At 42.9% G+C, this 27,464-nt stretch overlaps 1 protein-coding gene across 2 annotated transcripts; it reads left to right on the top strand.

Moving 5' to 3' along the window:
- The first annotated feature begins 3,958 nt into the window (after nucleotides 1-3,958).
- GABRP (gamma-aminobutyric acid type A receptor subunit pi) lies at nucleotides 3,959-25,489 on the top strand. 2 transcript variants are annotated; one of them, XM_032628059.1, is made up of 9 exons: nucleotides 3,959-4,011; nucleotides 4,484-4,602; nucleotides 9,028-9,095; nucleotides 9,870-10,087; nucleotides 11,711-11,793; nucleotides 15,194-15,331; nucleotides 15,808-15,960; nucleotides 16,455-16,642; nucleotides 25,157-25,489. In XM_032628059.1, the coding sequence occupies exons 1-9, from the start codon at nucleotides 3,959-3,961 to the stop codon at nucleotides 25,457-25,459; spliced, it is 1,323 nt and encodes a 440-aa protein (XP_032483950.1). In that variant the 3' UTR covers nucleotides 25,460-25,489. The 2 variants fall into 2 exon arrangements, with proteins under 2 accessions (XP_032483950.1, XP_032483951.1); XM_032628060.1 differs by lacking the exon at nucleotides 16,455-16,642 and having other exon boundaries at nucleotides 25,157-25,194.
- Nucleotides 25,490-27,464: the final 1,975 nt, after the last annotated feature.

The following is a 27,464-nucleotide window of genomic DNA, read 5'->3' as shown; positions in this document are numbered from 1 at the left end:
CCGGTCCAGGAAGATCCCACAAGCTGCGGAGCGGCTGGGCCCGTGAGCCATGGCCGCTGAGCCTGCGCGTCCGGAGCCTGTGCTCCACAACGGGAGAGGCCACAACAGTGAGAGGCCCGCGTTCCGCAAAAAAAAAAAAAAAAAAAGAGGGTAGGAGGTGCTGCAGGGCCTCTTGCCACAGACTCAGCTCTCTCCTGGGCCTCTCCATTTGACTCCTTTGCTGGCTCCCAGCTCTCTCAGGGTGCAAGGCCAAGCCTCCAGGGAATTCCTTGTGCCTTCCCACAGGGCTGGAGCCAAGAGTGAGTTTCGAGGTCACTGGCTATAGTGACAGGGAGGACTGAGGGCTCAGAGAACACTGTGAAGCACTTCTGTTAGGAGGTTCAACTGGCCATGGAAGAAGGATGCTCCTAAAATGGACTTTGTGGGGAATGGAAAATCCTCTGTGTGAGGGGTAGGGATGGGGAAGGGGGCACAACCTAGAAACCTAGCCGAATCTCTCCCAGAGTCTCTCCTATCTCTTCCTGGGTTGGCCTGCTCAGCCTCTATCCCCCATTCTCTTGACCCCTATGTCTCTTTTTGAAACTTCCCAGAGTGGAAAGCACAAGGTCCTGGCATTTGCAAGTCTCCTTTTACATAGACAAGGCTCTCTATTGATCCCAAAGAAGCTTTTCAAATACGTAACCAGGAATCAGAATTTTAGAAATGGTCAAGTTCTATTTTATGGATGGGAAGCTGAGGACTAGAGAGGTGGAATGGCTTGTCCAAGGTCATACGCACTGCAAACCCCCATTCCATTATACCGGGACAGAGGGGTGTCCTCCATATTCAGAACCAGAGACTCATCTTCCAGACATGATGGGTGGCGTTACCCATTTTATTTGACTTTCATGGGTCTTTGATCTTGAGTCTTTTCTGGCTGTGGTCCAGGAGCATGGCTGAGACGCAACTCAGTATCAAAGGCCTGGCAGCCAGCAGCCCTAGCCAGAGCTGAGGATTCCCACAGACACCCAGAACCTGGTCAGAGCTCCACCCAGAGGAGGAGCTGGGAGAGGCTCCACCCACCTGTCTGCCTGGCTGGTCTTGCAGCTCTGTCTTTCCCGCAGAGAGATCCACTCCATCAGAGAGTGACTGTGTGCCTGCACCCAGGGGGTATGGGCTGATGATGGGGAGAATCTCGGGGACCCAGAAGACCATGCCCTACCTGAAAGCCCACCGTGAAGACCTGAAGGACCTGTCCTAACGGAGCCTTGGCAGCTGTCTGGTAAGGGAACTGCTGGCCCCTCCCGGTGCCTGAAGGGAGGAAAGGGAAGGGGATCCAAATATAAGCCCTGCTGGGACTGAGGGAAGGGGGCCGGGTCTGGAATTTGCTGAGCACCTACTTTGTATCAGGTTTCACCATCATCTGAAGAACTATTGATTCCTATCCCTTTTACAGTGGAGGGAACTGAACCTCAGGGAGAAGTAATACAATCTCAGAGCAAGCGCAGAGTTAAGAGTAGAGCACCTTCTGTCTGATACTCGAGCCGCAGGTGTTCCTGTCTGTGTTGCCACCCAGGACACACACCTTCACCTTCACCTTCTGTGATTTGCTCAAGGTGGACCCATGGTAATAATGCCTTTCCTCACCTCAACCTAATTCAGGCTCCACTCCTGCTTCCCAACAAGTGTTTCTGTCTATACTGAAGAGACTGATGACAGGGGAACAGTGCCTGTGTAGGAAGGAGGCTAATATGACAAGTTTGGAGCTCACAGTATTTATGTGATGGTGATTCTGGGAATGGGAGTGGAAACCTGCACATGTCGGAACTACCTCTGCTTCTTAAACTCGATGCTGGGGATAAGGGGAAGGACAAGGGTTGAGGAAGTGAACTAAAGGGAGAAAGTTTGATTATGACCATTGGTGGATTGATAATGGTATTGTTGATGCGTGAGAAAGAAAAGACTGAGGTAGAGAAACATGACAGAGTGCAGAATTATAGGAGCTTACATATGTGCAAAGATGTTCATTACTGATTTTGTAACAGTAAAAAATTTGGAAATAACTTAGTATCTATATAGGACATGTCTTATATAAATGTTAATACATTGATCTTATGAAATACCTTGCTGCCATCAGAAAGAATGAGGCAGATCTATAGGAAATGACATGGAAAGGTCCCACTGACATTGGGAAACAGCATGTGTCAGGTGCAGTGATTAAAAGCACTTGTAAATCAAGTATACTTCAATTTTTTTTAAAAAAAGGTGCAAGTAAAATAAACAAAACCATAAAAATGCTAAAAAAAAAAAAAGCTCTTGGCTCAGCTTACCTGGATTCACTTCTGTCCCTCACGTGCTATGTAACCTTGGGACTTTTCTTATCCTCTCTAAGCCTCAGTTTCTTCATCTGTAAAATGAGAATGGTAGTTACTACTCCAAAAAGTTGTTGTGAGGACTGGAGAGGTTCTTGGCACAGTACAAGCATGCATTCAATATTCAATAAAGATTTGCTTTATTATTAAGTGAAAATGTAAATAGCAAAAATATATGCACGCTATCATCCCAATTTTGCTGTTAAATATTTTTCTTCCTGCCAAGAAATATGTGTATATATAAACATAGTAGATGTTTGGATAAAACAACTGTTAACAGTGGTCATCTCGGAGGTATGAGACTAGAGAGGAGTGAGGGAGGGATTTACACTGTTTTTTTAAGAGAGCTTACTTTTCAGAGAAGTTTTAAGTCCACAGCAAAACTGAGCCGCATACACGTGGGTGGCCTCCTGCACCATCAATGTGCCCCACCAGAGTGTACGTTTGTTAAATTGATAACCCTACAATGACACATCACTGAGACTTACACTTACACCTCTCTATCTCATTTCCATTTCTACAATAAGCGTGTGTTTGTTTTGTAAGTAAAATAATGTTAATTAATGGCTGAATTGTACCCTAAGCCCCAGAATGGCAAGACTCTAGAAAGTGGCCTGGTTCACAGAAGCTACCAAAGCAGAGGGTATGACCCAGCCTGGATCTGCCTGGGAATGCGACCTGAGCCCTCACCCCCACCCCAAGAACCTCCACTCTGCTGTCACCAGCATGACGGGTCACAGGCTCACCTGCCTGACTGTCTGTTGCTCTCTCAGAGACATCTGACAGCAGCTCCCAAACCTGAGGAGGCCATGCCCCTGGGCCATGCCTACCCTGACAGTCCGCACGCATACAGTGCTCACCCACAGCATCTGAACTGCTTCAAAGCACCCAGGGAGCGGGTCCAGGAGGTTGGGAGAGCAGCCAGTGTGACTGGGTCTTGAGGCGGCCAGCCCTGGCTTCAGAGTCTCCTCTGACATTCTCTAGCACAGTGACCTTTCCGTGAGTTCCGTTTCCTCAACCCAATGCAGGGGTTAACCTGCCCATCTCACAAGGCCATTGTGAGGATAGAGCAAGAAGATCTGTGGGAAAGTACCTAACACATTCCTTGGCACATGGAGGTCCTCGGGAAGTTTTCATTTCCTGGCTACGTGACCTGCTTAACAGGCCTAGAGCCTCAGATACATGGCGTAGTCAGGGGGAGTGTGTAGTCGAGGATGTCCTCCCTGGCAAAGTCAGGACAAGGACAGGGTGAGGATAGTCCTGGGGCTCCCCAGATATTCAGCTCAGGGTGGACCAGCTATATTTCTGCTCTGGTGAACCACTCTCTAAACAAGTCCTCAGCCTTTATTTGGGCTGGATTTAAAATGTGATCCTTCAATATGAAGTCACTCCTGGATGACATTCAGGGGGCAGGAGCTGAAACGGAAAGGTGTGGGAAGAGACTGCTCCCCACAGACATGGAGAAAATGCTGTAACTGACGCCCCACAGGACAGAAAAGCTGGGCTGGGAGGAGGTGAGCCTTTTGGGTTGTCTGCCTCTCACCTACCCCATCTGTTTCCCCAGGTATTTCTACTTCAGCCCCTCTCTGCATAAGCAGCTCCTCAACATGAGGCACAGTCTCCACTTGACCTTCATGTGTCTGAGTCTCCTCACTGGAAGGTGAGCTTTGCTACCCCACAGTGGCTTTGAGCTGAACTGCTTTGGGTTTTGCATGTGGTGGGAGGGGCAGCAGTGCTTTCTACTTAGCAATGGTGAGACAGAACGTCAGGCCTTCACCTCCCTGATGCACCAGGACAAATGCAACTTCTTGCCAGTTATTCTATCTGGAGAAGTCAAGCTTCCAAAAGGGTCATAGATGGACGAACCCCTTGGGTTTGGGGGGGACGGTGCTTGGAGTGTTCCCAAATTAGCATGACACTGTGATATATAGCAAATGGGTAATAAAATGGAGTGGGATCGGGACATGTATTAATTCAGCAGCTGAAAATCAGAGATTTCTCTTTGGGGAAGTTACTGCTCGTATCTGAGCACAACCACACACAGACATGCAAACACAAGCTCAAGTTTGTGTGTATGCATGTTTATCCACACGTAAGCAAGCATGTGCACCGAAACCCATTTTCTTTTCCAGGATGTGTATCCAGGGGAATCAGTTTAACATCAAGGCCAGCAGAAGTGACAAGCTGTCCCTGCCTGGCTTTGAGAATCTCACAGCAGGATATAACAAGTTTCTCAGGCCCAATTTTGGTGGTAGGTCATTCTTTTTGCCCAGGACATCAATTCAAAAAGATAGGAACAGAGACAATATGCAGACAAGGGTTTCAGGAGGTTTTAGTCAACTGCGTTTTCTGACCTGCAACCTGTTAAGGAGTGGCAGTGATGGATACAAACGGCTGCCAATGATTTTTCATGCTACCTTGGAGAAAGCACTTTCTCTGGTCTCTCCACCTGCAGGATACAGAAATACTCCTCCCCACTGAGGAGGTTCCTAGAGCCCCCTCACAACCTCACACGCGCTGTCTGCCTTCTGCCCACACTTCCAGTGTCATTATTCAAGGAACCCACCATGTCTCACCAGGACTACTACACCTGGTCCTCCTGCCTCAGCCTGCTTCCTCAAGGCTAACCCTCTACTCTGCCACCTGGATGACCCCCCTGGGTCCTTTGCCTGCTCAGAATACCTGCCTGCTTCCCAGCATCCTCAGCATACAGTCCAGAGCCCTTTGCGTGGCACACCAGGCGGTTCCCAGCCCAGCCTCTATCTGTCTGTCAGTCTCATCTCCCCAACTTCTCCCCACTATGCCCTGCTACAAATGTGCCCCCTGACCTCCTTGGCCTCCCTGGTCTCTGTGCTTTTTGCTGAGACTGTTTACCTGTCAAGAACGGCTTGTTCCAATTTGACTCCCTGGTGAAATGCCAGTTTTCCTTCATGTCTTAGATCAAAGGCTTCCTCTTCTGAGCAGCCCACCCAGATTCCTCCAGGCCCCATCCCCTTTCTTCACACTTTGTTTTGAACATATCTCCAAGTCATAGCCATTACCGGGTGATACTGTCACTGGCTTTATGTCTGTCTCAGCTCTAGGCTGCAGTCCCCTGGGGGAGTCTTGCTTTATTTACCTCACCAAACCCAGCAGCATCTCGGTACTTAACAGATAGCAAATTATCAATTAATATTTGTTGGAAGAATGAGGCAAGGAGGGAAGGAATGAGGCCACCACATACCTCCCCACAGGGTCTCAGCCTCTCTGTTTGTAAAATGCAAGACTGAACCAACGTGGTCACTAATGTCTTGTTACCTCGAGCAGAAACTAGAAAGAGCCTTGGAGTGGAACAAACCTGAGTTTGGCTCCTTGGCTCTACTGCTGAGCAAGCATCTTAGCTTTCTGAGCCTCAGTTTCCCTTTCTGTAATTGGGGGGGGCATATTATCTGCCTCACAGGGAGGACTGAATGAAATGAAGTGTGTAAATACAGCATCAGGATGCAGTCTGTTTTCATCCCTTTCCTTCTTGCTCCTCCCTTCAGATGATAAAATTCTCTGGTCAGATCTAGGATTAGTGGGTCAGTCCAGGTCCTCTGAGGAACAGACACTGGGAGGGGTTTATCCGTGCAAGATATTTATTGGGACCATATCTATGACAAAATATGGGGCAGGAAAAGGAGGAAGCTGGAGAGCTGTCAGACCGCAATGCAGGTCTGACCCCAGTGGAAGGAGGGAGGGAGGGAAGGAAGGCTGGTGGAGGAGTCTTAGACTACAGTGTGATTCTAAGTGTGTTTGGAAAGGCCACCAGGGAGTTCTTGAGCTAAAGTTCCCATCAGAGGAGTCTCCCATCTCTGTGCCTCCCAGGAACAGGCCTGCCTTAGTATTCCTGCCACGCTCAGTCCCTGGTGGGATGCAGCCCATGGGAAGCATGGCCTCCGAGCAAGTGTGGTGGAAGATTTCAGAGCACAGCAGCTGGAGCCAATCATACCGCCTTCGGTTGGAGATCTGAGAGACGCAGATTCCTGGCCACACAATTAGGATTTGAGGTCCTTATGTTAAGGGACCTTGGGGGGCTTCAACCTCCTCTGGTTTTCCCAGGAGCAACTGAACACTAATGACAAGCACATGAGTCTCCACATCTGGTTGGGTCCACTCAACAATTTCTCTGCCTCCCAGATCCCAAACAATTAGGCCAGGACACTGCCTTTTTTTTTTTTTTTTTTTTTTTTTTTTTGCGGTACGCAGGCCTCTCACTGTTGTGGCCTCTCCCGTTGCGGAGCACAGGCTCCAGACGCACAGGCTCAGCGGCCACGGCTCACGGGCCCAGCCGCTCCACGGCACGTGGGATCTTCCCGGACCGGGGCATGAACCCGTGTCCCCCGCATTGGCAGGCGGACTCTCAACCACTGCGCCACCAGGGAAGCCCGACACTGCCCTTTTTGTTGCTTGCTCACGGGCCAACAAGGTGCAGAGTCCTAGGGCAAGGTGCCCATTATGAGCCTGGAGTGGACCTAAGGGGACGTGAGGCCCAGATCCACTTGGGACAAAAATGGGGCAAGGGGTCATCAGTCAAAAGGAGGGGAAGGCACAACCCCCACCCCTTGTCACGAGCCTGTGGCACTCTGCCTTCTACAGAACCTACATTTACAAGGCAGCCTCGAGGCCCACGGAGGGAGTGTTGCTCTCCGTAATGTCTGTCCACCCAGTTCTCGGACCCTGATGTCCTTGAGCGACAAGACCTCTACAGGGTTTTTCAGGCACTGAGCTGGCCAGCACAGGTTTGCAAGCAGGCCCTCCTGAACTCTGTCCAGAACCTGGCTTTGACCTCTTTCCTAGGAGAAAGCTGCCCTCTGGTGGCACAGCTAACTTTTATAACTCAAGGGGAAGAAGGAGCAAACTCCAGTCTATAAAAAAGCCAACTGAAGGAAGGCCTAGACTAGACTACCTAGAAACAAACTAAACAAGCAAACGAAAACCCACACTGAGGCTGGAGCTCTTGTGTGTTTTCCATTCTCCATGTTTCTCAAGGGGCGGGGAGGGGGGCAACCAGCACTGACCCACTGCCCACTGTGTTCCAGGCACATAAGATAGATCCTGTAACCTTCCCAACCCAACCCTTGATGGCTAGCATTAGTAGCTCTATTTTACAGGTAAGAAACTATAGAACAGAGAAGTTTAGCAATTTGTTCAAGGTCACACTGCTATGATGTGGCCAGCAGAGGTTTCAAACACTGACTCTAAGCTCCTCTTCTTAACGCTGCACCTTGCTGCCTCGAGGGGCAGAAAGCCACTTAGCACCATAACTCCTTTAGCACCTTCCAGGGTCTGCCCTCAAACATCTCCCCCTTTCCCACCAAGTATTAACACTAAGTATTAAGTTAATTATTGTTAATTGCTTTGGCTTTAAAACTCCACTTCCAAATTCTTACCTATATCCTGTGGCTTGGTTTCCTTCAATCGATCATTAGGCTGCTCTGTCTGATTCCCCCCAGTTTGCTGTTTCTAAGCGTCCTTTGAATTTGGCCTCTCCTTTTCCTGGTTAACGCGTTGTCAGTTTCCAGAGGCGTCCCCAGTTATCTTGCAAGTGAATGCTACTCCATCTGTTAACCTGGTGAGGAAAGTTTTTGCTTTTCCAGAATTAGCTAAGATCACCAGAGGAGAGGGGAAGGGAAGGGAAATGCTGTTTACTGAGTGCCTGGTAGGATGTGACAGGAACAATGCTGGGGGCTTTGTACAGATAATTATTTTTGAGCACCTTCTAGATGTCCAGCTAGGCGGGCACTTCACGTCCATTCTCTCTTGCCACCACCCTGCAAAGAAGCTGTCACACACCTACTCTCATTTAACCCTGTCCGTGACCGTCTGATGTCATTGGCATTATATTCAAACCTGCAGGTGAGAAAACTGCAGTTCTGAAGGATCTGGTAACTTTTCCCCGATCGAAACTCACGTCTTTCTGACTCCTGGGCTTTTGTTCCACACGTCCAGCCTAAGGAGGAGTAAACGTCCCTGGCCTGGCCTGGCCGCCGAGAATGGTGGCTCCCAAACCTCAGTCCCGAGAGCTAAGACAGGCCCTCTCAGGAGTTTGGCCCATCTGCTGGGACTCCAGGATTGAGGCCCAACATCTGCACACCAGGTGAAACGTGGACAGCTCTGCAATTCTAAGTAGTTTAGGGTTCCTGGAGAATAAAGGAGGTGGAGGAAAGTGTCAGGAGGTGAGCAGGAGCTCAACCATGAGCAGTGTTGAATGCCATCTTGTGGTAAATTTACTTGGTTGGGGGTGGAAATATATTTGTGTACGAATTCCCAAATCTCTATTACATTTCTAATGAGTCCCTTGCAAAGCACCATAGGAAAAAATCCTCCAAGTAAGAAGTAGCAAATACCGCTACATTCTTCAAAATATACACTAATTAATACAGTGTGGTCTCTCTCTTATGTACTTAGCTAACTACATATTGGTGCATTTTTTTCATACAAAAGGGAGGCACACTCTACATAGTGGTTCCTCCTGAGATGGGGAGGATAGAAATTAACCTTTGATTTAGAAGTATTTTATATACTTCTAAATGGTTTAAAAGTTTCCAATAGGTGTAATTTTCTAATATATGCATTTTTTTAATTGTGCTAATGTAGGGTTAGGAAATCTGTTTGTGTTTCTATGGAAGTCTTTCTGGTTTTTCTTCATTCTTAGGAGAACCTGTTCAGATAGCACTGACTCTGGACATTGCAAGTATTTCCAGTATTTCAGAGAGTAACATGGTAAGTGTGGCCCCCTTGTCTTCCACCCAAGGAGCCCCTCTCCTGTGTTTTATGAGGATACATGTTCTAGCTACTCAAAGCAAAACAGAGACTTACTTGGAATGGCAGAAGCTGGAGACCTATCCTGAAACTCAAGACAGTGGAAGATGCTTGTAAAACAGATCTTCTGAGTATCAGAAGGAAAGTGGATTCAAAGTCTAGGAGGGGAGAAATGAGGGAGTGGAGTGGGTGTACTTGGTGAGGGATAAAAGTGGGGGAAAAGAATAAAAGTGCAGGGGGGGAAGCCTGAATGTCACATGGTCCCTCACAGAGAGGGAGACAAGCTGATGAAAACCAACAATCACATAACTGCTTTCAACCATCCTCTCACTTAAGATAACACATTATAGATAAGGTGACACTAAAGGCAGTTTGCCAAGAGGGTCCACTGTGGATTCTGGGTAAATCCTAGACAACCTAAGCACCTTGCTCACCAAAACCTTCAACAATTTGGTGTGGCCTCTGTGATCGAGGGCAAGTAAGTTAAGACCCTGAAGATGCTCCTGTGGGGCCCCCTTTTGGCAGTGGGCGTTACTATCCAGAATCTATAAGGTGCTTTGTTCTCTTATTGCTACAGGCCACAACCTCAAGACAAACTTTATTTACCCATGTCTACTGTAGTACGTGCTCTTGACCTCAGTGGAGGTGGGTAGGGGAGTAAGACTTGACCCTTTTCCTTCCCTTTTCTGAGCTTTCTCCCTCCATCCATTTCCTCCCCACCGGCTGCCCCCTCAGGACTACACAGCCACCATATACCTCAGACAGCGCTGGACGGACCAGCGGCTGGTGTTCGAAGGCAACAAGAGCTTCACTCTGGATGCACGCCTAGTGGAGTTCCTCTGGGTGCCAGACACTTACATCGTGGAGTCCAAAAAGTCCTTCCTCCATGAAGTCACTGTGGGAAACAGGCTCATCCGCCTCTTCTCCAATGGCACAGTCCTGTATGCTCTCAGGTAATTGGGTACCCGCGACCTCAGGGTTGGAGGGGAAAGAGCAGGGAGAAAAGGCAAAGGTATTCTGAACAGCGCTCGAATAACCACCTACCCTTCTCATGTGCCTGCCTTCTTAGATCCCTGTTCCCAGAGCAGCAGGGCCCTTTCTCAGTCCAGTTTGGCTCAACAAGAATCTACTGAGAATGTGTGCTCTGTGCCAGGCCCGTGCTGGACACTGCAGATATGGAGCTGAATAAGACACTGTCCTGACACAGACACATAAGGAAAGGAAGTCAGGGCGCTGGGGCCCCAAGGTGGAGAGTAGGTTAGTGATTTGGGGTGATGTTAGAGGATGCTTTCACAGGACTCTGCGCTGAATCTTAAAGAGTTAAAGGAAGTTTGCCAAGAAGAGGTAAGGGGAACAGCACGAGCAAACAGAGAGGTGATACAAAGAACTTTCCTTTCATGGGGCTCAGCGGGGTGGCGGTGGCTCCAGAATACATCTTTACTTAGCTGAGTCATTCTTGTACAGAGAAGCAAAGCATAGTCCTCCAAGCCTCACCACCTGTAGTCACAGGCTCCCCTTTGCCCCTTCTACAAATCCCTGAGGCCAAAACTTCCTCCCACCCAATCGTTCATCGAGCCGCTGGTTGGCAGGAACAGGCAAGATGCCCCCAAAGTGCTATGTAAGGCAGCCCACAGGCAGAGGACTCATCACTGCCTGTGCCAGGGCTGGACAAGGACTGCAAACACTGCTAGGGGCCTTCAGCAGAAGGCCAGGAACCAAATATTCATGAGGCTGATCTTAAATCCCAAGTGAGAGGCTGAAGTTATAAAACAAGGACTGAGCTAAGCAATGAACTGAATTTTCGGACCGTTTATCTGACACTCCTCAGCTGCACTGAATTTTGCAAAGGTCAGCCAGAATCCCAGCACCTCTTTCAAGAAGTCCAATAGACCTCTCCCTTGACCCCAACTCCAGTCAATATTAAGGTGCCCCTTCCTCGTATTCCCACAGCACGTGTGTGTGTGTGTGCGTGTGTGTGTGTGTCTGTCTGTATTATGGCACATAACACAGTATCCTGTACAAGGATTACAAGTGATGGATGATGATTAATAGCCTGGCTCTAGAGTCAGACAGATTTGGGGAAAAGTTCTTGCTCTGTGACCTTAGGCAAGTTACTTGACTCTCTGAGCTCCAGTTTCCTCAGCAGCAAAAGGAGAATAATAATATTTCCTACCTAGTAAAGCTACTTTAAAAATTCAAAGGGATAATTCATGTGAAGCATTTTGTATAGGCACGGACTCCTCATGGGTCTCTCCTGAAGAACAAGTTTAAAAAACTGAATGAAAAAGCATCTCAAACAAGCCAGTGAATGATTCTGTTCTGCAATGTTGTTGCAAGTTTGCCTCTGAATTGCCAACATTCCAACTTCCTCCACTCTGGACCCCAAGCTTTAACTGAGTCTCACAGGTGTCACTTAGCACAGAAAAACTCAGGACTGCTTTGAATGTAGGCACCAAGTCACACATTCACTGTAAGAGTCAAGGTGAAAGTTCTCTTGGAGTGGCCCTTAAGAGGGAGTGTATACTTTCTATAGCATCCTCATAACACTCTCTATGAATCCATTTTTCCTTTCTTAGAATCACAACAACTGTTGCATGTAACATGGACCTGTCTAAATACCCCATGGACACACAGACATGCAAGTTGCAACTAGAAAGCTGTGAGTATACATCGTGCGGGCCCCTTAGATGATTTTCTGGGGTGACTTAGATCTGTGCTTTCATGAAGAGTGTCCTATACATAGTGGCCTTTCTCTCCTTGATGTTGATTACAATGGGTTCAGACCTTCTGGGTGTACATCCAGAGAGATCTGGAGACTGCTCAAAAACAAACCTTACAGTATTACATCTTTGGGAGAGGACCACTGTGCACTGGCACCAAATATTTCCACCTAAAAGTGGATAAGACAGCCAAGCAAACAGGGGTCAATAGGACTAGGAGGGGGTCTCAGAATCTGCTAACTCATGGAAGCCAGAAAGAACACAGCAGAAGTTGGAAATGGCAAGTATACAAAACAATCACGGACATTTATTGCAAGACTGCTTCCAACTTCTAAAATAAATTGTTTGATATATATATAAAGCTTAATCTAGTAATGTCAGCAAGTGGGCATCTAAACTGCAATCTGGGTATTTGCTTGTGATAAGGAAGGAGGATTTACTCTAAGTTGATGTGTGTCAAATGAACTCCTGGCACCGTGAGTGATCTCCATGATTCCTTAGTAAACCACTCTGAAATGCCCACCATGGGGAGGTGGCACCAGTGATACGTGTTCTGGGAAGAAAATGCCGCATATAGGAGTTATCAAGGTATCAAGGCATGGCTCGTACAAGAAGGAAAAACTACAGTCAAGTGCTGGAAACCACTGGGCACTTCTCACATAAGGACACAAGTGGCCAACATCCAAGAAACACAACCATTATGAGGCAGTATTTTTCAGAGGTAGACATTTAATTAAAGACTCAGCCAGGCAGATTAATTACCTTATTGATTAAATGTATGCAAAACCTTCTTGAAGCAATACAGCTGTTTGGGGGCAGACTAAAACTTGAGGTTATCAAAAAGAGAACTCATTTTCAGCCCCACATAGAAAAAGCAATTGCCCTCCATGGATGGCTGTGCTCATCTCAAAACCCAGGAGTGAGATTCTCCTGGAAACATCAGCACTCTGCTTGCACAAATATCCCCAGTGAGCAGAGGAGGCTTTCATTGAATGTTTATCAGCAGGTATTTGGGTACAGAAACCTCACCAAGGGCATTTTTCCTGAACACCATCCCTCGACAAGAATTGATACCATCCCACAATTGCCCATATCCACTCAGGGACAGAGCAGGGAGAATGTAATGACTGTGAACATTTACCAGTTGTAATAGCAAAGTATCTAAGTAGAGGCTTGTACAACTTACTTTTTTAGATATGTTTTTTCTTTGGGATTCTAGGCCTATTTGGACAGCTGGCTTCAGTAAATGAGGGGATGCTTCCAAGGGAAAGCGCACAGAAAATTTTTACCTGGAAATCCTCCAAGAGCTCATGACTACTTCTCCCCCCTATGGAGGGGGAGATAACCACTGACAGACAGTGGATACCATAGGTTAAGACTTAACAAAATGTTAGTCCCAACACTGGCATCCCACTTCTCAGTAGCCTTGGAAAATGAAGTTCCAGGTTTAAGATCACAGGTGCCAGAATCACTGGGCTTTTCCATTCACTAGCTGGGTGACTTTGGGTGAGTAGAATTAACCTCAGTTTCCTCATCAGTGAAGTAGGAAAAATAATAGTATTTGACTCAAAGAGTTATTTTTAACAGCTTTATTGAGGTATAAATTACATACCATAAAATCCAACCATTTTAAGTGTACGATTCAAAGGTTTTTAGTAAATTTTCTGAGTTGTGCAGCCTTTGCCACATTCCATTGTTAGAACATTTCCATTACCCCAAAGAGACTCCTAGTGCCCATTTACAGTCACTCCCCATTGCCACCACCAGCTCCCAGACCACCACTAATATATCTTTTGTCTCTATGAATGTGTCTTTTCTAGATATTCCATATAAATGGACTCATACCACATGTGGTCTTTTGCATCTGGCTTCTTTCACTTAGCATAATGTTTTTTAGTTCATATATGATGAAGCATATATCAGTACTTTATTCCTTTTTACTGCTTTATTCCTTTTTATTCCAGACAAAAGAATACAAGTAGTACAAGTCTCTTTGGCTTGTTTCCGCCTTTCAGCTGTTATGAATAACACTGCTGTAACACTTGTGTACAGGTCCTTTTGTGGACATGATTTGATTCTGTTGGACAGATACTTAGGACTGAAATCCTGGGTTAAATTTATGTTTAAGTCTTCAAGAAACTGTCAAACTGTTTTCCAAAGTGGTTGCACTGTTTTACATTTCCACCAGCAATGTTCCAGCTTCTCCACATTCTCACCATCTGTTGCTATCTGTCTTTTTAATTACAGCCATCCTAGTGGATGTGAAGTGGTATCTTACTGTGGTTTTGATTTGCATTTCCCTAATGACTAATGATTTTGAGCATCTTTTCATGTGCGTATTAACCATTCATCTATCTTCTCAAAGGTATCATTTGAGGATTAAATGACATGATAATGTTGTAAAGCACTTAGAAAGGTAATTGCTTACTAAATGATAGATATTATTATTATCATCATCCATGGGCTTTGGTATTCAACTTTCTTGAGGTACAATCCTGGTTTGTTTTTCATTTGCACTGGTATCCTGAGAAATTTATGCAACCTCTCAGAATCTGATCATTTTCATGTATAAAATGGGCAAAACATTATACTTCCTCAATTCTAAGGCACAGCATTTATTGAATAATAACATTTGAGGAAAAATGTAAGCTCTACTTTATATATATCAAGTATAAGATCCATTTCTATTTTACTTTTTTAAAAAGCTTTAAATAATGAAGAAATATGCAGGTCTACCTTGCAAGCTCATGAGAACCTTGGGGACATAATGTGTAAAGGACATAAATGTTTAATAAAAGGTAGCTATTATTACTATCATCAGGTATATTGGTAAAACTGCTTTGGGATTTATCAAAACCTATGTTTACATACATCAATAAAGTGGCTGGCTGAAGGTTTTTTGTTTTTGTTTTTGCATTTATGCCAATATGAAAATATGAATAGACCAACTGTAAAGTCCCTGAGAACCCCCTCCGAGGTGTTAGACTGTCCTGAAAAGCAATGTCTAGCACAGGTCTTTGTGGGTTCACAGATACATGTTCAAAAATATCATTTAAATAATGATAGAGGCCATTTCTAGTTGCTTATCATCTACCAGGTCTATACGATGCTTAGCATAGAAACGGTTCTCAGTTGATGGTGAAAAGCCCTAGCAGGTCATCTCATTCTGAGTAGACACTGCAATTATACTTGAGAAATCATGCCAAATTTTGCATGGGATCATCCTTGGACTTAGCACCATCAAGACAGAGCTTCCGTTTCCTCCATATCACAGCATTTTCCAGACCAGTTCAATCTGCTACCTTCTTCTGCTGATCAGGGCACTGTTTCACTTGCCAGGGGGCTATGATGGGAATGACGTGGAGTTCAGCTGGCTGAGAGGGAATGACTCTGTGCGCGGGCTGGAGAACCTGCGGCTTGCTCAGTACACCATACAACAATATTTCACATTAGCTACCAGATCGCAGCAGGAAACAGGTAACTCGCGGGACGAACTGCACAAAAGCAAAATAGCTGAGTTGTATTCTGAGTCAGAAATATCATCTTTTTTCCACTTGGTCCCTTTGGGGCCCAGGAACCCCTCTGAGGTGCGGTGGGGCAGTAGGGTTTGGGCTTGGCACTTTTACCTGCTCCCCACCTACTACTGAAAAGGTCCCCAAGGGGCTCACAGTCTAGTGAAGTAGATGTCAAGGAAACCAGCAGTTATGATGCTGCAGGAATACTATGACAGAGAAAGGCACAAGAAGAGGATCCTGGGTGAGGGCATTCCCACAAATCCCATTCTCTACAGCCGCAATTTCTTTCATTGAAACTATGATGACAGTTCATGATTAACTATGTTTTGGTGAACAACAGATGGCTTCATGTGAATAGAGTGAAGTTAAACATCCCACAGGGAAACCACTCTGCTAGGTGAGCAGGGATGATTTCCTATCCCTTGTTCACCCTATCAGGAAATTATACACGATTGGTCTTGCAATTTGAGCTTCAGAGGAATGTCCTGTATTTCATTTTGGAAACCTATGTTCCTTCCACTTTCCTGGTGGTGTTATCCTGGGTTTCGTTTTGGATCTCCCTTGATTCAGTTCCTGCAAGAACCTGCATTGGTAAGTAGCTCCAACGGGAGATTTCTAAGAACTGGGTTATTAGGTCCTTATTTTTTTTTTACCTTCTACCATTGTTTTCATCGATATTCCCAGGGCAGTTCCAGGAGCTGGTTTGCTGAGAGACTCTTACAGAGAGACAAAGAGAGACAGAGAGACTACTTTAGGAATAATGCATTTTTAAACTTGTGTTTGACAGTGACAGATAAGGGAGAATTGTGATTCGATGGTCTATTGTCTGTTATTTTGTTTACTGAACTCCTCCCTCCAGTGAGAAGACAGAAGGCAGAACATTTAGAAAATCATATCACTCATATCTGTATAAAATAGACAAATCAACCCTTTTCCAGAAGGCCACAGACTTTTCAGAATGAGCTATGCTCTATTTCTGAGTCCTGTCCTCACCTTGCCAAGTCTTGAAGGGAGACAGTCTGCCAGGGGGTGATGGAAGGTTCACTGCCCACTGACGTGGGTACATTGCTTACTTTTTTTCCCAGGAGTGACCACTGTATTGTCAATGACCACACTGATGATTGGGTCCCGCACTTCTCTTCCGAACACCAACTGCTTCATAAAGGCCATTGACGTGTACCTGGGGATCTGCTTTAGCTTCGTGTTTGGGGCCCTCCTGGAATACGCAGTTGCCCACTACAGCTCCCTACAGCAGAAGGCAGCCAAAGATAGGGTAAGAATTTTGAGGGCCCTACATATGATTCATCACCTGTGCCATATACTGGTCTGTAGAGATGACCTGGACCTGGTTCCCGACCCCCAGTGATTCAGTTTGCACCAGTGATTCTCATCCTTGTTCAGTTGGGGGAATCTGGAAGTCATGACACCTTTTACAAAAGACTGCTCTTTTCACCAAATACGGTGAGATATTAATATGTTTACCTTTCCAGCAGAAAATAACGGTGTTATCTGTATGCAACATAAAATCACAACCGCAAGAACAAGCATCCATGAAAAACCCAGTATCAAACCTAACATGATCAGCTGCTTATGTTTCAGATTAATATGTATTTAATATTTATTCATTTGTCGCATTTTTGTTTTCCTAAATTATATAAGTAATGGTTTACTGAAAAATGTACGGAAAAATTACATTGTGGCAAATTTCGTAATTAGCATATTTTTCTGCTAACAGGGAAAGACTTATTATCTGACTTAGCTGTGAAACACCATGGTCCAGCTCTCAGAATAATAATAATGATTATTATCAATTGAGCATGTATGTGCCAGACACAGTCACAAGCTCTTTGAAAATATTATATCATTTAAAATGCTTGTAACAACCCAGTAAGGCTATCTCCATTTCTATAGTTGTGGGATCCGAGTATGGAAAGATAAGTGACTTATCCAAGGGGACACAGACAGTAAGAGGCAGAGCTGGGATTCCCACCAGCCAAATCTGCTTGGCTCCAAAGTCTGACACTTACCTGTTCTTCCCACTTGAAGTGGGCAACAGGCCATGCCCTTAACTATTATTCTCTGCAGGCCTACGGAACCCTGGGATTCTTTGGAAGCCCAATTTGATAGACGTTAGCATACTAAAGCTCCTGCTAACAGGCAAAAACATGATAGGGATCCAGTGCAGAAGAGCTGCCCTACTTCAGCAAAGTGCCAGGACTGCACAGGGTCCAATGGTGAGGAAATGAGGATTCAGAATAGCCCAAAGATCCAGTTGCCTTTTCTCTTGTGTTTAACTATTGTGAACAAGGTTTCACAATTATATTACTCAAGTACCAAAGGCAAATGATCATATGTGCCAGCCAAAGAATATGTATTTCATTTATTTTACTCCCTGTAGGCTTTCTTTTTTAAAAAATTATTTATTTTTTAAATTAAATTTATTTTTTAATTGAAGTAGAGTTGATTTACAATATTATATTAGTTTCAGGTGTACAGCATAATGGCTCGGTATTTTTATACATTATACTCCATTAAAAGTTATTACAAAATAATGGCTAATATTCCCTGTTCTGTACAATATATCCTTGCTGCTTATCTATTTTATACACAGTAGTTTATATCACCTTATCCCATACCCCTATCTTGCCCCTTCCCCTTTCTTTCTCCCCTCTCATAACCACTAGTTTCTTTTCTATATCTGTGAATCTGTTTCTGTTTTGCTATTTACATTCATTTGTTTTATTTTTTAGATTCCACATATAAGTGATATCACACAGTATTTGTCTCTCTGTCTGACTTATTCCACTAAGCATAATATTCTCTAGATCCATCCACATTACTGCAAATGACAAAATTTCATTCATTTTTATGGCTAGCTAATATTTCATATATATATATATATATATCACATATTCTTCATCCATTTGTCTGTCGAGGGACACTTGGGTTGCTTCCATATCTTGGCTATTGTAAATAGTGCATCTGTGAACATTGGAATACATGTATCTTCTGGAATTAGTGCTTTCATTTTTACCTGGATATATACCCAAGAGTGCAATTGCTAGATCATATGGTAGTTCTATTTTCAGTTTTTTGAGGAACCTCCATACTGTTTTCCATAGTGGCTGCACCAACTTACACTCCCACCAACAGTGTACAAGGATTCCCTTTTCTCCATATCCTAGCCAATATTTGTTATTTGTAGACTTTTTGCTGATAGCCGTTTTGACAGATGTGAGGTGATATCTTATTGTTGTTTTGATTTGCATTGTTCTAATAATTAGATATGTTGAGTATCTTTTCATTTTCCTGTTAGTCATCTTTTTGTCTTCTTTGGAAAAATGTTCAGGTCCTCTGCCCATTTTTTTGATTGGGTTGTTTGTTTTATTTGATATTGAGTTGTATGAGCTGTTTATATATTTTGGGTTTTTTTGTTGTTGTTTTATTTTGTTTTTTTAGCTTACTTTTTAAAAAAATTAATTTATTTATTTTAGGCTGCATTGGGTCTTCGTTGCTGCGTGCAGGCTTTCTCTAGTTGTGGCGAGCAGGGGCTATTCTTCATTGCGGCGCGCAGGCTTCTCATTGCCGTGGCTTCTCTTGTTGCAGAACATGGGCTATAGGTGTGTGGGCTTCAGTAGCTGTGGCTTGCAGGCTCAGTAGTTGTGGCGCATGGGCTTAGTTGCTCCGCGGCATGTGGGATCTTCCCAGACCAGGGTTTGAACCCGTGTCCCCTGCATTGGCAGGTGGATTCTTAACCACTGTGCCACCAGGGAAGTCCCTCTTTATGTATTTTGGATACTAACCCCTTGTTGTTCATATCATTTGCAAATATTATCTCCCATTCAGTAAGTTATCTTTTCACTTTATTGATAGCTTCCTTTGCTGTGCAAAAGCTTTTAATTTTAGGTCCCACTTGTTTAATTTTTGCTTTTGTTTCTTTTTGTCTTAGGAAAGTGATCCAAAAAATATTGCTATGATTTATGTCAAAGAGTGTTCTGCCTATGTTCTCTTCTAGGAGTTTTATGGTTTCAGGTCTTACATTTAGGTCTTTAATCCATTTTGAGTTTATTTTTCTGTATGGTGTGACAAAATGTTCTAATTTCATTCTTTTAAAGCTGTACAGTTTTCCCAGCACCACTTATTGAAGTAACTGTCTTTTCTCCATTACATATTCTTTTCTCCTTTGTCATAGATTAATTAACCATAGGCAATTCTGTTCTATTCTATTGATCTGTGTGTCTGTTTTTGTGCCAGTGCTATTTTGATTACTGTAGCTTTATAATAGCACAGTCTAAAGTCAGAGAGGGTGATACCTCAAGCTTTGTTCATTTTTCTCAAGATTGCTTTGGCAATTTGGGGTCTTTTTTTGTTCCATATGAATTTTAGGATTATTTGTTCTAGTTCTGGGAAAAATGTCATGGGTATTTTGATAGTGATTGCATTAAATACATAGATTGCTTTAGGTAATGTGGACATTTTAGCAATATTACGTCTTCCAATTCATGAACATGGGACATCTTCCCATTTCTTTGTACCATCTTTAGTTTTCTTCATCAGTGTTTTATAGTTTTCAGAGTATAGGTCTTTCACCTCCTTGGTTAAGTTTATTCCTAGGTATTTTACTCTTTTTGATGCCATTTTAAATGGGATGGCTTTCTTGCTTTCTCTTTCTGATGGTTCATTATTACTGCATAGAAAAGCAACACATTTCTGTATATTAATCTTGTATCCTGCAACTTTACTAAATTCATTAGTTCTAATAATTTTTGGGTGGAGATTTTAGGGTTTTCTATGTAAAGTATCATGACATCTGCAAGTAGTGACAGTTTTACTTCTTCTCTTCCAATTTGGATGTCTTTTATTTATGTTAAATAGAAGTGGTAAGAGTGGGCATCCTTATCTTGTTCCTAAATTTAGAGGAAAGTCTTTCAGCTTTTCATCATTGAGTATGATGTTAGCTGTAGGTTTGTAAAAATTGACCCTTATTATTTTGAAATATGTTCCTTCTATACCAACTTTGATGAGAGTTTTTATCATGAATGGATGTTTTATCACATGCTTTTTCTGCATCTATTGAGATGATCATGTGATATTTATCATTCCTTTTGTTAATGTGGTGTATTACATTGATTGATTTGCAAACACTGAACCATCATTGCATCCCTGGAATAAATCCCACTTGATCATGGTATATGATCCTTTTTATATATTGTTGGATTTGGTTTGCTAATATTTTCTTGAGGATTTTTGCATCTATATTCATCAGAGATATTGGACTGTAATTTTTTTTGTAGTGTCTTTGCCTGGTTTTGGTATCAGGGTAGTGGTGGCTTCATAAAATGAATTTGGGGGTGTTCTGTCCTCTTCAGTTTTTTTGGAATAGTTTGTGAAGGATAGGTATTAGCTCTTCTTTATATGTTTGGTAGAATTCCCCTGTGAAGCAGTCTGATCCTGGACTGTTGTTTGCTGGGAGGTTTTTTAGTTAATTTTGTTTGTTTGTTTTTTACAAATTCAATTTCACTACTAGTGATTGGTCTGTTCAAATTGTCTGTTTCTTCCTGATTCAGTCTTGGCAGGCTGGATGTTTCTAGAAATTTGTCCATTTCTTCTAGGTTGTCCAATTTGTTGGCATATAACTGTTTGTAGTATTCTCTTATGATTTTTTGTATCTCTGTGGTATCAGTTGTTATTTCTCCTCTTTCATTTATTTTACTTGGGTTCTCTCTCTTTTCTTCTTGGTGAGCTTGGCTAAAAGGTTTATATCAATTTTGTTTATCTTTTTAAAAAACCCAGCTCTTGGTTTCATTGATCTTTCCTATTATTTTTTTGGCCTCTGTTTTATTTATTTCCTCTCTGATCTTCATTATCTCCTTCCTTCTGCTAACTTTAGGCTTTGCTTGTTCATCTTTTTCTAATTCCTTTAGATGGTGGATTAGATTGTTTATTTGAGATTTTTCTTGTTTCTTGAGAAAGGCCTGTATTGCTATAAACTTCATTCTTAGAACTGCTTTTGCTGCGTCCCATAGATTTTGGAAAGTTTTGTTTCCATTTTCATTTGTCTTGAGGTATTTTCTGACTTCCTCTTAGATGTATCCATTGACGCATTGGTTTTCTAGTGGCATTTTGTTTAGTCTTCAAATGTTTTTGTTTTTTTCCAATTTTCTTCCTGTAATTAGTTTCTAGTTTCATACTGTTGCGGTTGGAAAAACTGTTTGATATAATTTCTGTCCTCTTAAATTTACTGAGACTTGTTTTGTGACCTAGCATATGATCTATCCTGGAGAAAGTTCCATGTGCACATGAAAAGAAGGTTTATTCTCCTGTTTTGGGATGGAATGTCCCATAGATATCTATTAAGTTTAACTGTTCTAATGTGTCATTTAAGACCACTGTTTCCTTACTGATTTTCTGTCTGGATGATCTGTCCATTGGTGTAAATGGGGTGTTAAAGTCCCCCATTATTATTGTATTACTGTCAATTTCTCCCTTTATGTCTGTTAGTATTTGCTTTACATATTTTGGTGCTCCTGTGTTAGGTGCATTTATGCTAACAAGTGTAATATCCTCTTCTTGTATTGATCCCTTTATCATTATATAATGCCCTTCTTTGTCTTTCGTTATGGACTTTGCTTTAAAGCCTATTTTGTTTGATATGAGTATTGCTACCCTGGCTTTCTTGTCATTTCTGTGTGCATGAAATATCTTTTTCCATTCCTTCACTTTCAGTCTGTCTGTATTTAGCTCGTTTGTAGGCAGCATATAGGTAGGTCTTGTTTTTTAATCCAGTCAGCCACCTTATGTCTTTTGATTGAAGCATTTAGTCCACTGACATTTAAAGTAACTACTGATAGGTATGTAGTTATTACCATTTTATTACTTCTTTTCCAGTTGTTTTTCTGGTTCTTCTCAGTTCTTCTCTTTTTGTTTCTTGCCTTGCGGTTTGATGATTTCCTTTAATAATATGCTTATGTTCCTTTCTTTTTAGTTTTTGTGTATCTATTGTAGGTTTTTGACTTGTAGCAACCATGGAGTTCATATATATTGACCTATAACTATACCTCCTTGTTTTAAACTTGTAGTCACTTAAGTTCAAACACACTGTAAAAGATCTACATTTTTTACTCCCCTCCCCCACATTTTGTGTTTCTGATGTCATATTTTACATCTCATGTTTATCCTTCAACTGGTTTTTGCAGTTATAGTTGCTTTTACAATTTTTTGTCTTTTAATCTTCGCACTGGCTTAAGTGGTTGGTCCTCAATTCTTACTATATATTTGCCTTTCCTAGTGGGATTTTCCCTTTCCTCTAGATTCTTCTTTTCCACTTAGAAAAGACCCTTTAACATTTCCTCTAGGGTAGGCTTATTATTAATTGTTTTAGTTTTTGCTTGTCTTAGAAGTTCTTTATCTCTTCTTCAATTCTAAATAATAATCCTGCTGGGTAATATAACCTAAGTTGCTGGTTTTTCCCTTTCAGCACATTGAATGTATTATACCACACCCTTCTGGCCTGCAAAGTTTCTGCAGAGAAATCAGCTGATAGCCTTATGTGGGTTCCCTCGTATACGATTCTTTGTTTTTCTGTTGTTGCCTTTAGAATTCTCTCTTTAACATCTGGAATTTTAATTATGTCTTGGTGTGAGTTTGTTTGAGGTCAGTTTGCTTGGGACCCTCTGTGTTCCCTGTACCTGGATATTTGGTCCTTTTCTGGGTTTGGGAACTTTTTAGTCATAATTTCATCAAATACATTTTCCATCCCCTTCTCTTTTTCTCTTCTCCTTCTGGGACCCCTATAATGTGAACACTGATACACTTGATGTTATCCCAGATATCTCTCAAACTATTCTAATTTTTTTTTAATTTTTTTTCTTTTTGCTGTTCTGATTGGGTAATTTCCATTTTCTATCTTCTAGACCACTTCTGCATTTTTCTGTATCATTTAGTCTGCTTCATTCCTTCTAGTGTGAGTTTTATTTCAGTATTGAATTCTTCATTTCTGATTGGGTCTTTTTTTTTTTTTTTGGCCATGCCATGTGGCCTGTGGGATCTTAGTTCCCTGACCAGGGATTGAATCTGGGCCCCCAGCAGTGGGAGCATGGACTCTTAACCACTGGACCACCAGGAAATTCCCAAGATTGGGTTTTTCTTTATATTTTTTTAGTTCCTTGTTAAAATTCTCACCACGTTCATCTATTCTTTTCCCTAATTCAGTTAACATTCTTATTACCAATGTTATAAATTCTTTATCTGGTATTGTTTATTTCTGTTTCATTATTTATTTTTTCAGGGGGTTTCTCTTGCTCTTTCAACTGAGACCAGTTCCTTTGCCTTTTCATTTTGCTTAAATTTCTCTGCCTCTATGAGTTTAGGTGAAACAGTTACCTATTGCAGTCTTGCACGGGCATCCTTATGTGGATGTGTCCCTATACAGAGTGCATGTGCCCATTGCTTTTGCTGGATTTGGTGTTGATGCATGTCACGTCTTTCCTCAGGGTGTGCTGGCAGCTATCACCTTCGCAGAAGGTGGGACTGGAAATGGAGGGGCTAGAGCTAGAGCCTGTTGTGAAGTGTGACTTCCCTTCTGCTCAGTGGCCATCACCACCCTATTGGTGGTGGGATCTGATCCCAAGTTGCTGGAGCAGAAGCCCTGAGGGTTGGGCCCATGCTGGCTCTGTCCCCTTTAAATGTATGTTTTCCCCTCTCCCAGCACTGGGGAAGTACTGAAGCAAGGGAGGCCTGTGGGGGCTCTCGGCTTGGGTAGGCTGCAGAGAGAGGGCTGAGTGTACTGCCCTCTGATGTACTGCCTGTGCAGGCACCAGCAATTGTTGCCCTTCCTCTGCTCAGATGAAGCCTTGAGTCCAAGTCCCCTTGTCCTTCATAGCTGATCATTCCCCCAGCCTCTGCCACCCCCGCCCTGTCGGGGAGCCAAACAACAGGGCAAGCAGGACTTGTGTGGACTCTCTGTGTGTATGGGGTATGGTGGTGAGCTATGGTGGATCAGCCACTGTCAGAGCCCTGGGCTGCTCCTGAGGTGCTGCTTGAGTAAGAGTCAACAATGGCTGCCGCCACCCCACCCAGACTCTGCCCTGGTACCAGGTTGCCTCTGTGTCCCATGGAGCTTTCTTCCCAGACCAGGTTGTCTCTGCGTACCGTGGAGTTTTCTTCCAAGTCTATGTTGTCCCAGCCATGGTGGAGAATGGCAACTCCATGGGACTGCAAGGAGCATCACTATTTCTGTTTGTGTGGCAAAGCCCTTAAGACACTGCTGACTTCTATTAACTCTCATAATCAATTATTCCCTCCTCCCAGGAATAGAATGGAATTCATCAAACACCTACTAAATGCTCTACATAATTTATGCCAGTTAATCTTCCCATCAGTCTCAAGAGGTAGTATTAATGTCATCAACATTTTGCAGGCAAGGAAATTGAGTTCTAAAGGGATTAAGGTGACTAAAATTTCACAATAGTGAGAGGCAGAATGGGATTTGAACCCAGGTCGGCTAGCTTCAAGGTCTGAGCAATTAACATTTACCACACGGCCCTGCACACCTAGAATGGGCAATGGTTATTCTTCCCATTATACAAGCTGATGACCTAGGGACAGGTGCCTATAAACAGGATAATAGGACTGCCAAATCTTGCTTACCAGCCAATTTATGAGGCACTCAGTACTGGTCTCTCCTAAACCTAATTATTCAATACTAAGGCCTCTAAGTATATAAATACGCACTTATTTATTTTGCTGAGTCAAGTCTATCAATCTAACTGCCCTGTTTATGAACTAGGGGAAGGCAAAGGAAGTGGAAGAAGTCAACATCACTAACATCATCAACAGCTCCATCTCCAGCTTTAAACGGAAGATCAGCTTGGCCAGCATTGAAATTTCCAGCGATAACGTTGACTACAGTGACCTGACAATGAAAACTAGTGACAAGTTCAAGTTTATCTTCCGAGATAAGATGGGCAGGATTGTTGATTATTTCACAATTCAAAACCCCAGTAATGTTGATCGATATTCCAAACTCCTATTTCCTTTGATTTTTATGCTAGCCAATGTATTTTACTGGGCATACTACATGTATTTTTGAGAGTATGCTGAATTGTTTGCATGTCATACGTCTTCAACAGAACAAAGTAATGATGTAAACGATATTCTAAGCCAAGTATGCATCCTAATCCAATGGCGCCACAAGTGACTAAAATAACATTTGAGCATTTCTCCTCAAACAATGAACCCCCTCCAACCATTATTTAAGCTGTGTAGAAGTCCTAGCATTACAGAATCTTTTAATAGAAACATCAACCCATTCCTTTTTTATTTTTATGAAAGATATTCCCATGGAGCCCAAGATTACAAACCTACTCAGGACTGACTGCCCAGTGGCTCCCTGGTCTGCATTTAACTCATATAAAAAATGAAAAGGAAGCTATTACATGTATTGAGTCAAGTGTCAGAGGTTGTTTCTAAATTAATCACACGTGCTATTTACTAAATCTCTACAGTGCTTATAAAATAAAATACATTGCTGCCTATTTAGGGAATAACATATTCTAGTATTTGGTTTTGATTACAATGAAATGTGGGCTTATAAAAATAAACAAAATTGAGTCATTTGTAGTGAGGTGGATGGACCTAGAGTCTGTCATACAGAGTGAAGTAAGTCAGAAAGAGAAAAACAAATACCACATGCTAACACATATATATGGAATCTAATAAAAGAAAAATAATGGTTCTGATGAACCTAGGGACAGGACAGGAATAAAGACGGAGATGTAAAGAATGGACTTGAGGACACGGGGAGGGGGAAGGGTAAGCTGGGACGAAGTGAGAGAGTGGCAATGGACATATATACACTACCAAATGTAAAACAGATAGCTAGTGGGAAGAAGCTACATAGCACAGGGAGATCACCTCCATGCTTTGTGACCACCTAGAGGGGTGGGATAGGGAGGGTGGGAGGGAGATGCAAGAGGGAGGGGATATGGGGATATATGTATAAGTATAGCTGATTCACTTTGTTATAAAGCAGAAACTAACACACCATTGTGAAGCAATTATACTCCAATAAAGATATTTAAAAAATAAAATAAAATAAAATGAAATGTGGGCTTAAGTAAATTCCCTGGAAGTCAGTGCACTAAATACCAATGTAGTTTTTAATACAGTATTTAATGTCACAGCAGAACTGTCCCCATTTCCCAGTAAGTCCAACCTTTGAAAAATCAAATGTAAGTGAAGAAAAATTTAGTGGATGAGTAATCTCAAACATAAATCTCTTGTTTCTAAGATATAATGGATTCCCCAAACTGGGAGAGCTCTGGGGCTTTATTCCGCCATTTGACATGTCTTATCATTTTACTATTATATGCAAGCCAGTCCTAAACAGTGCTGAAGCCCTTTCCCCATAACATGGGAAGAAATGGAGGAACTTTTAAAAAAACTTATTCTAAGAGTCTTTATACTGACTATTGTCATGAAGTCTCGCAGAATCAAGTCCAATTCTATCTGCTACTCTGACACTGTGCAACACTTTGCCAGCAGCAGATCCCCCGGATCCTTCCAAGAGGAGCTTTTATCCCTATGTTTTAATGATCAGGAATGATGCTTATTAGATAATGAGCTGTATTACCCAGAAACAAGTGGCTTATCACGAGTCAACTTGGCCTTGCTCAGATACCTGATCTTTCTAGCTGGACTACTTTGAGTGGCTTATCCTGCATGAGTAGGAGAATGTTGAGTAACAGTGCTTTCTGAGTAACAGTGGGACTTCTTACAGAATCTATATTCAGGCTGCAGGCGAGCTATCTTTTCCAAGTCCAGCCACGCTCACCCTAACATAAGAAGTGCCTTATGTGCATCCCTGCCACTTGGCCAAGCTCAGCCAACAGTACCATAAATGGCAACTTGTGAGTGTGCCGTGATAAAGGCTTTCAGTTCAGGCTCAATCTTTTAAAAGAATCTTGCCATCTTTAATTCTTTAGCTTCCTTTTCTAATAAATGTATCCCTTTACCCTTCCTTTCAGAAGTAAACTATGGCTTTCTATAATCCCTTATACCATAGGTTCTCATTCTTTTCCCCTTATGATACTTCT

This window comes from Phocoena sinus, chromosome 3 (genome assembly GCF_008692025.1).
Source record: "Phocoena sinus isolate mPhoSin1 chromosome 3, mPhoSin1.pri, whole genome shotgun sequence".
Taxonomy (NCBI): domain Eukaryota; kingdom Metazoa; phylum Chordata; class Mammalia; order Artiodactyla; family Phocoenidae; genus Phocoena; species Phocoena sinus.
The sequence above is the reverse complement of the archived record's forward strand: the minus strand, read 5'-3'. Positions and strand labels throughout refer to the sequence as shown.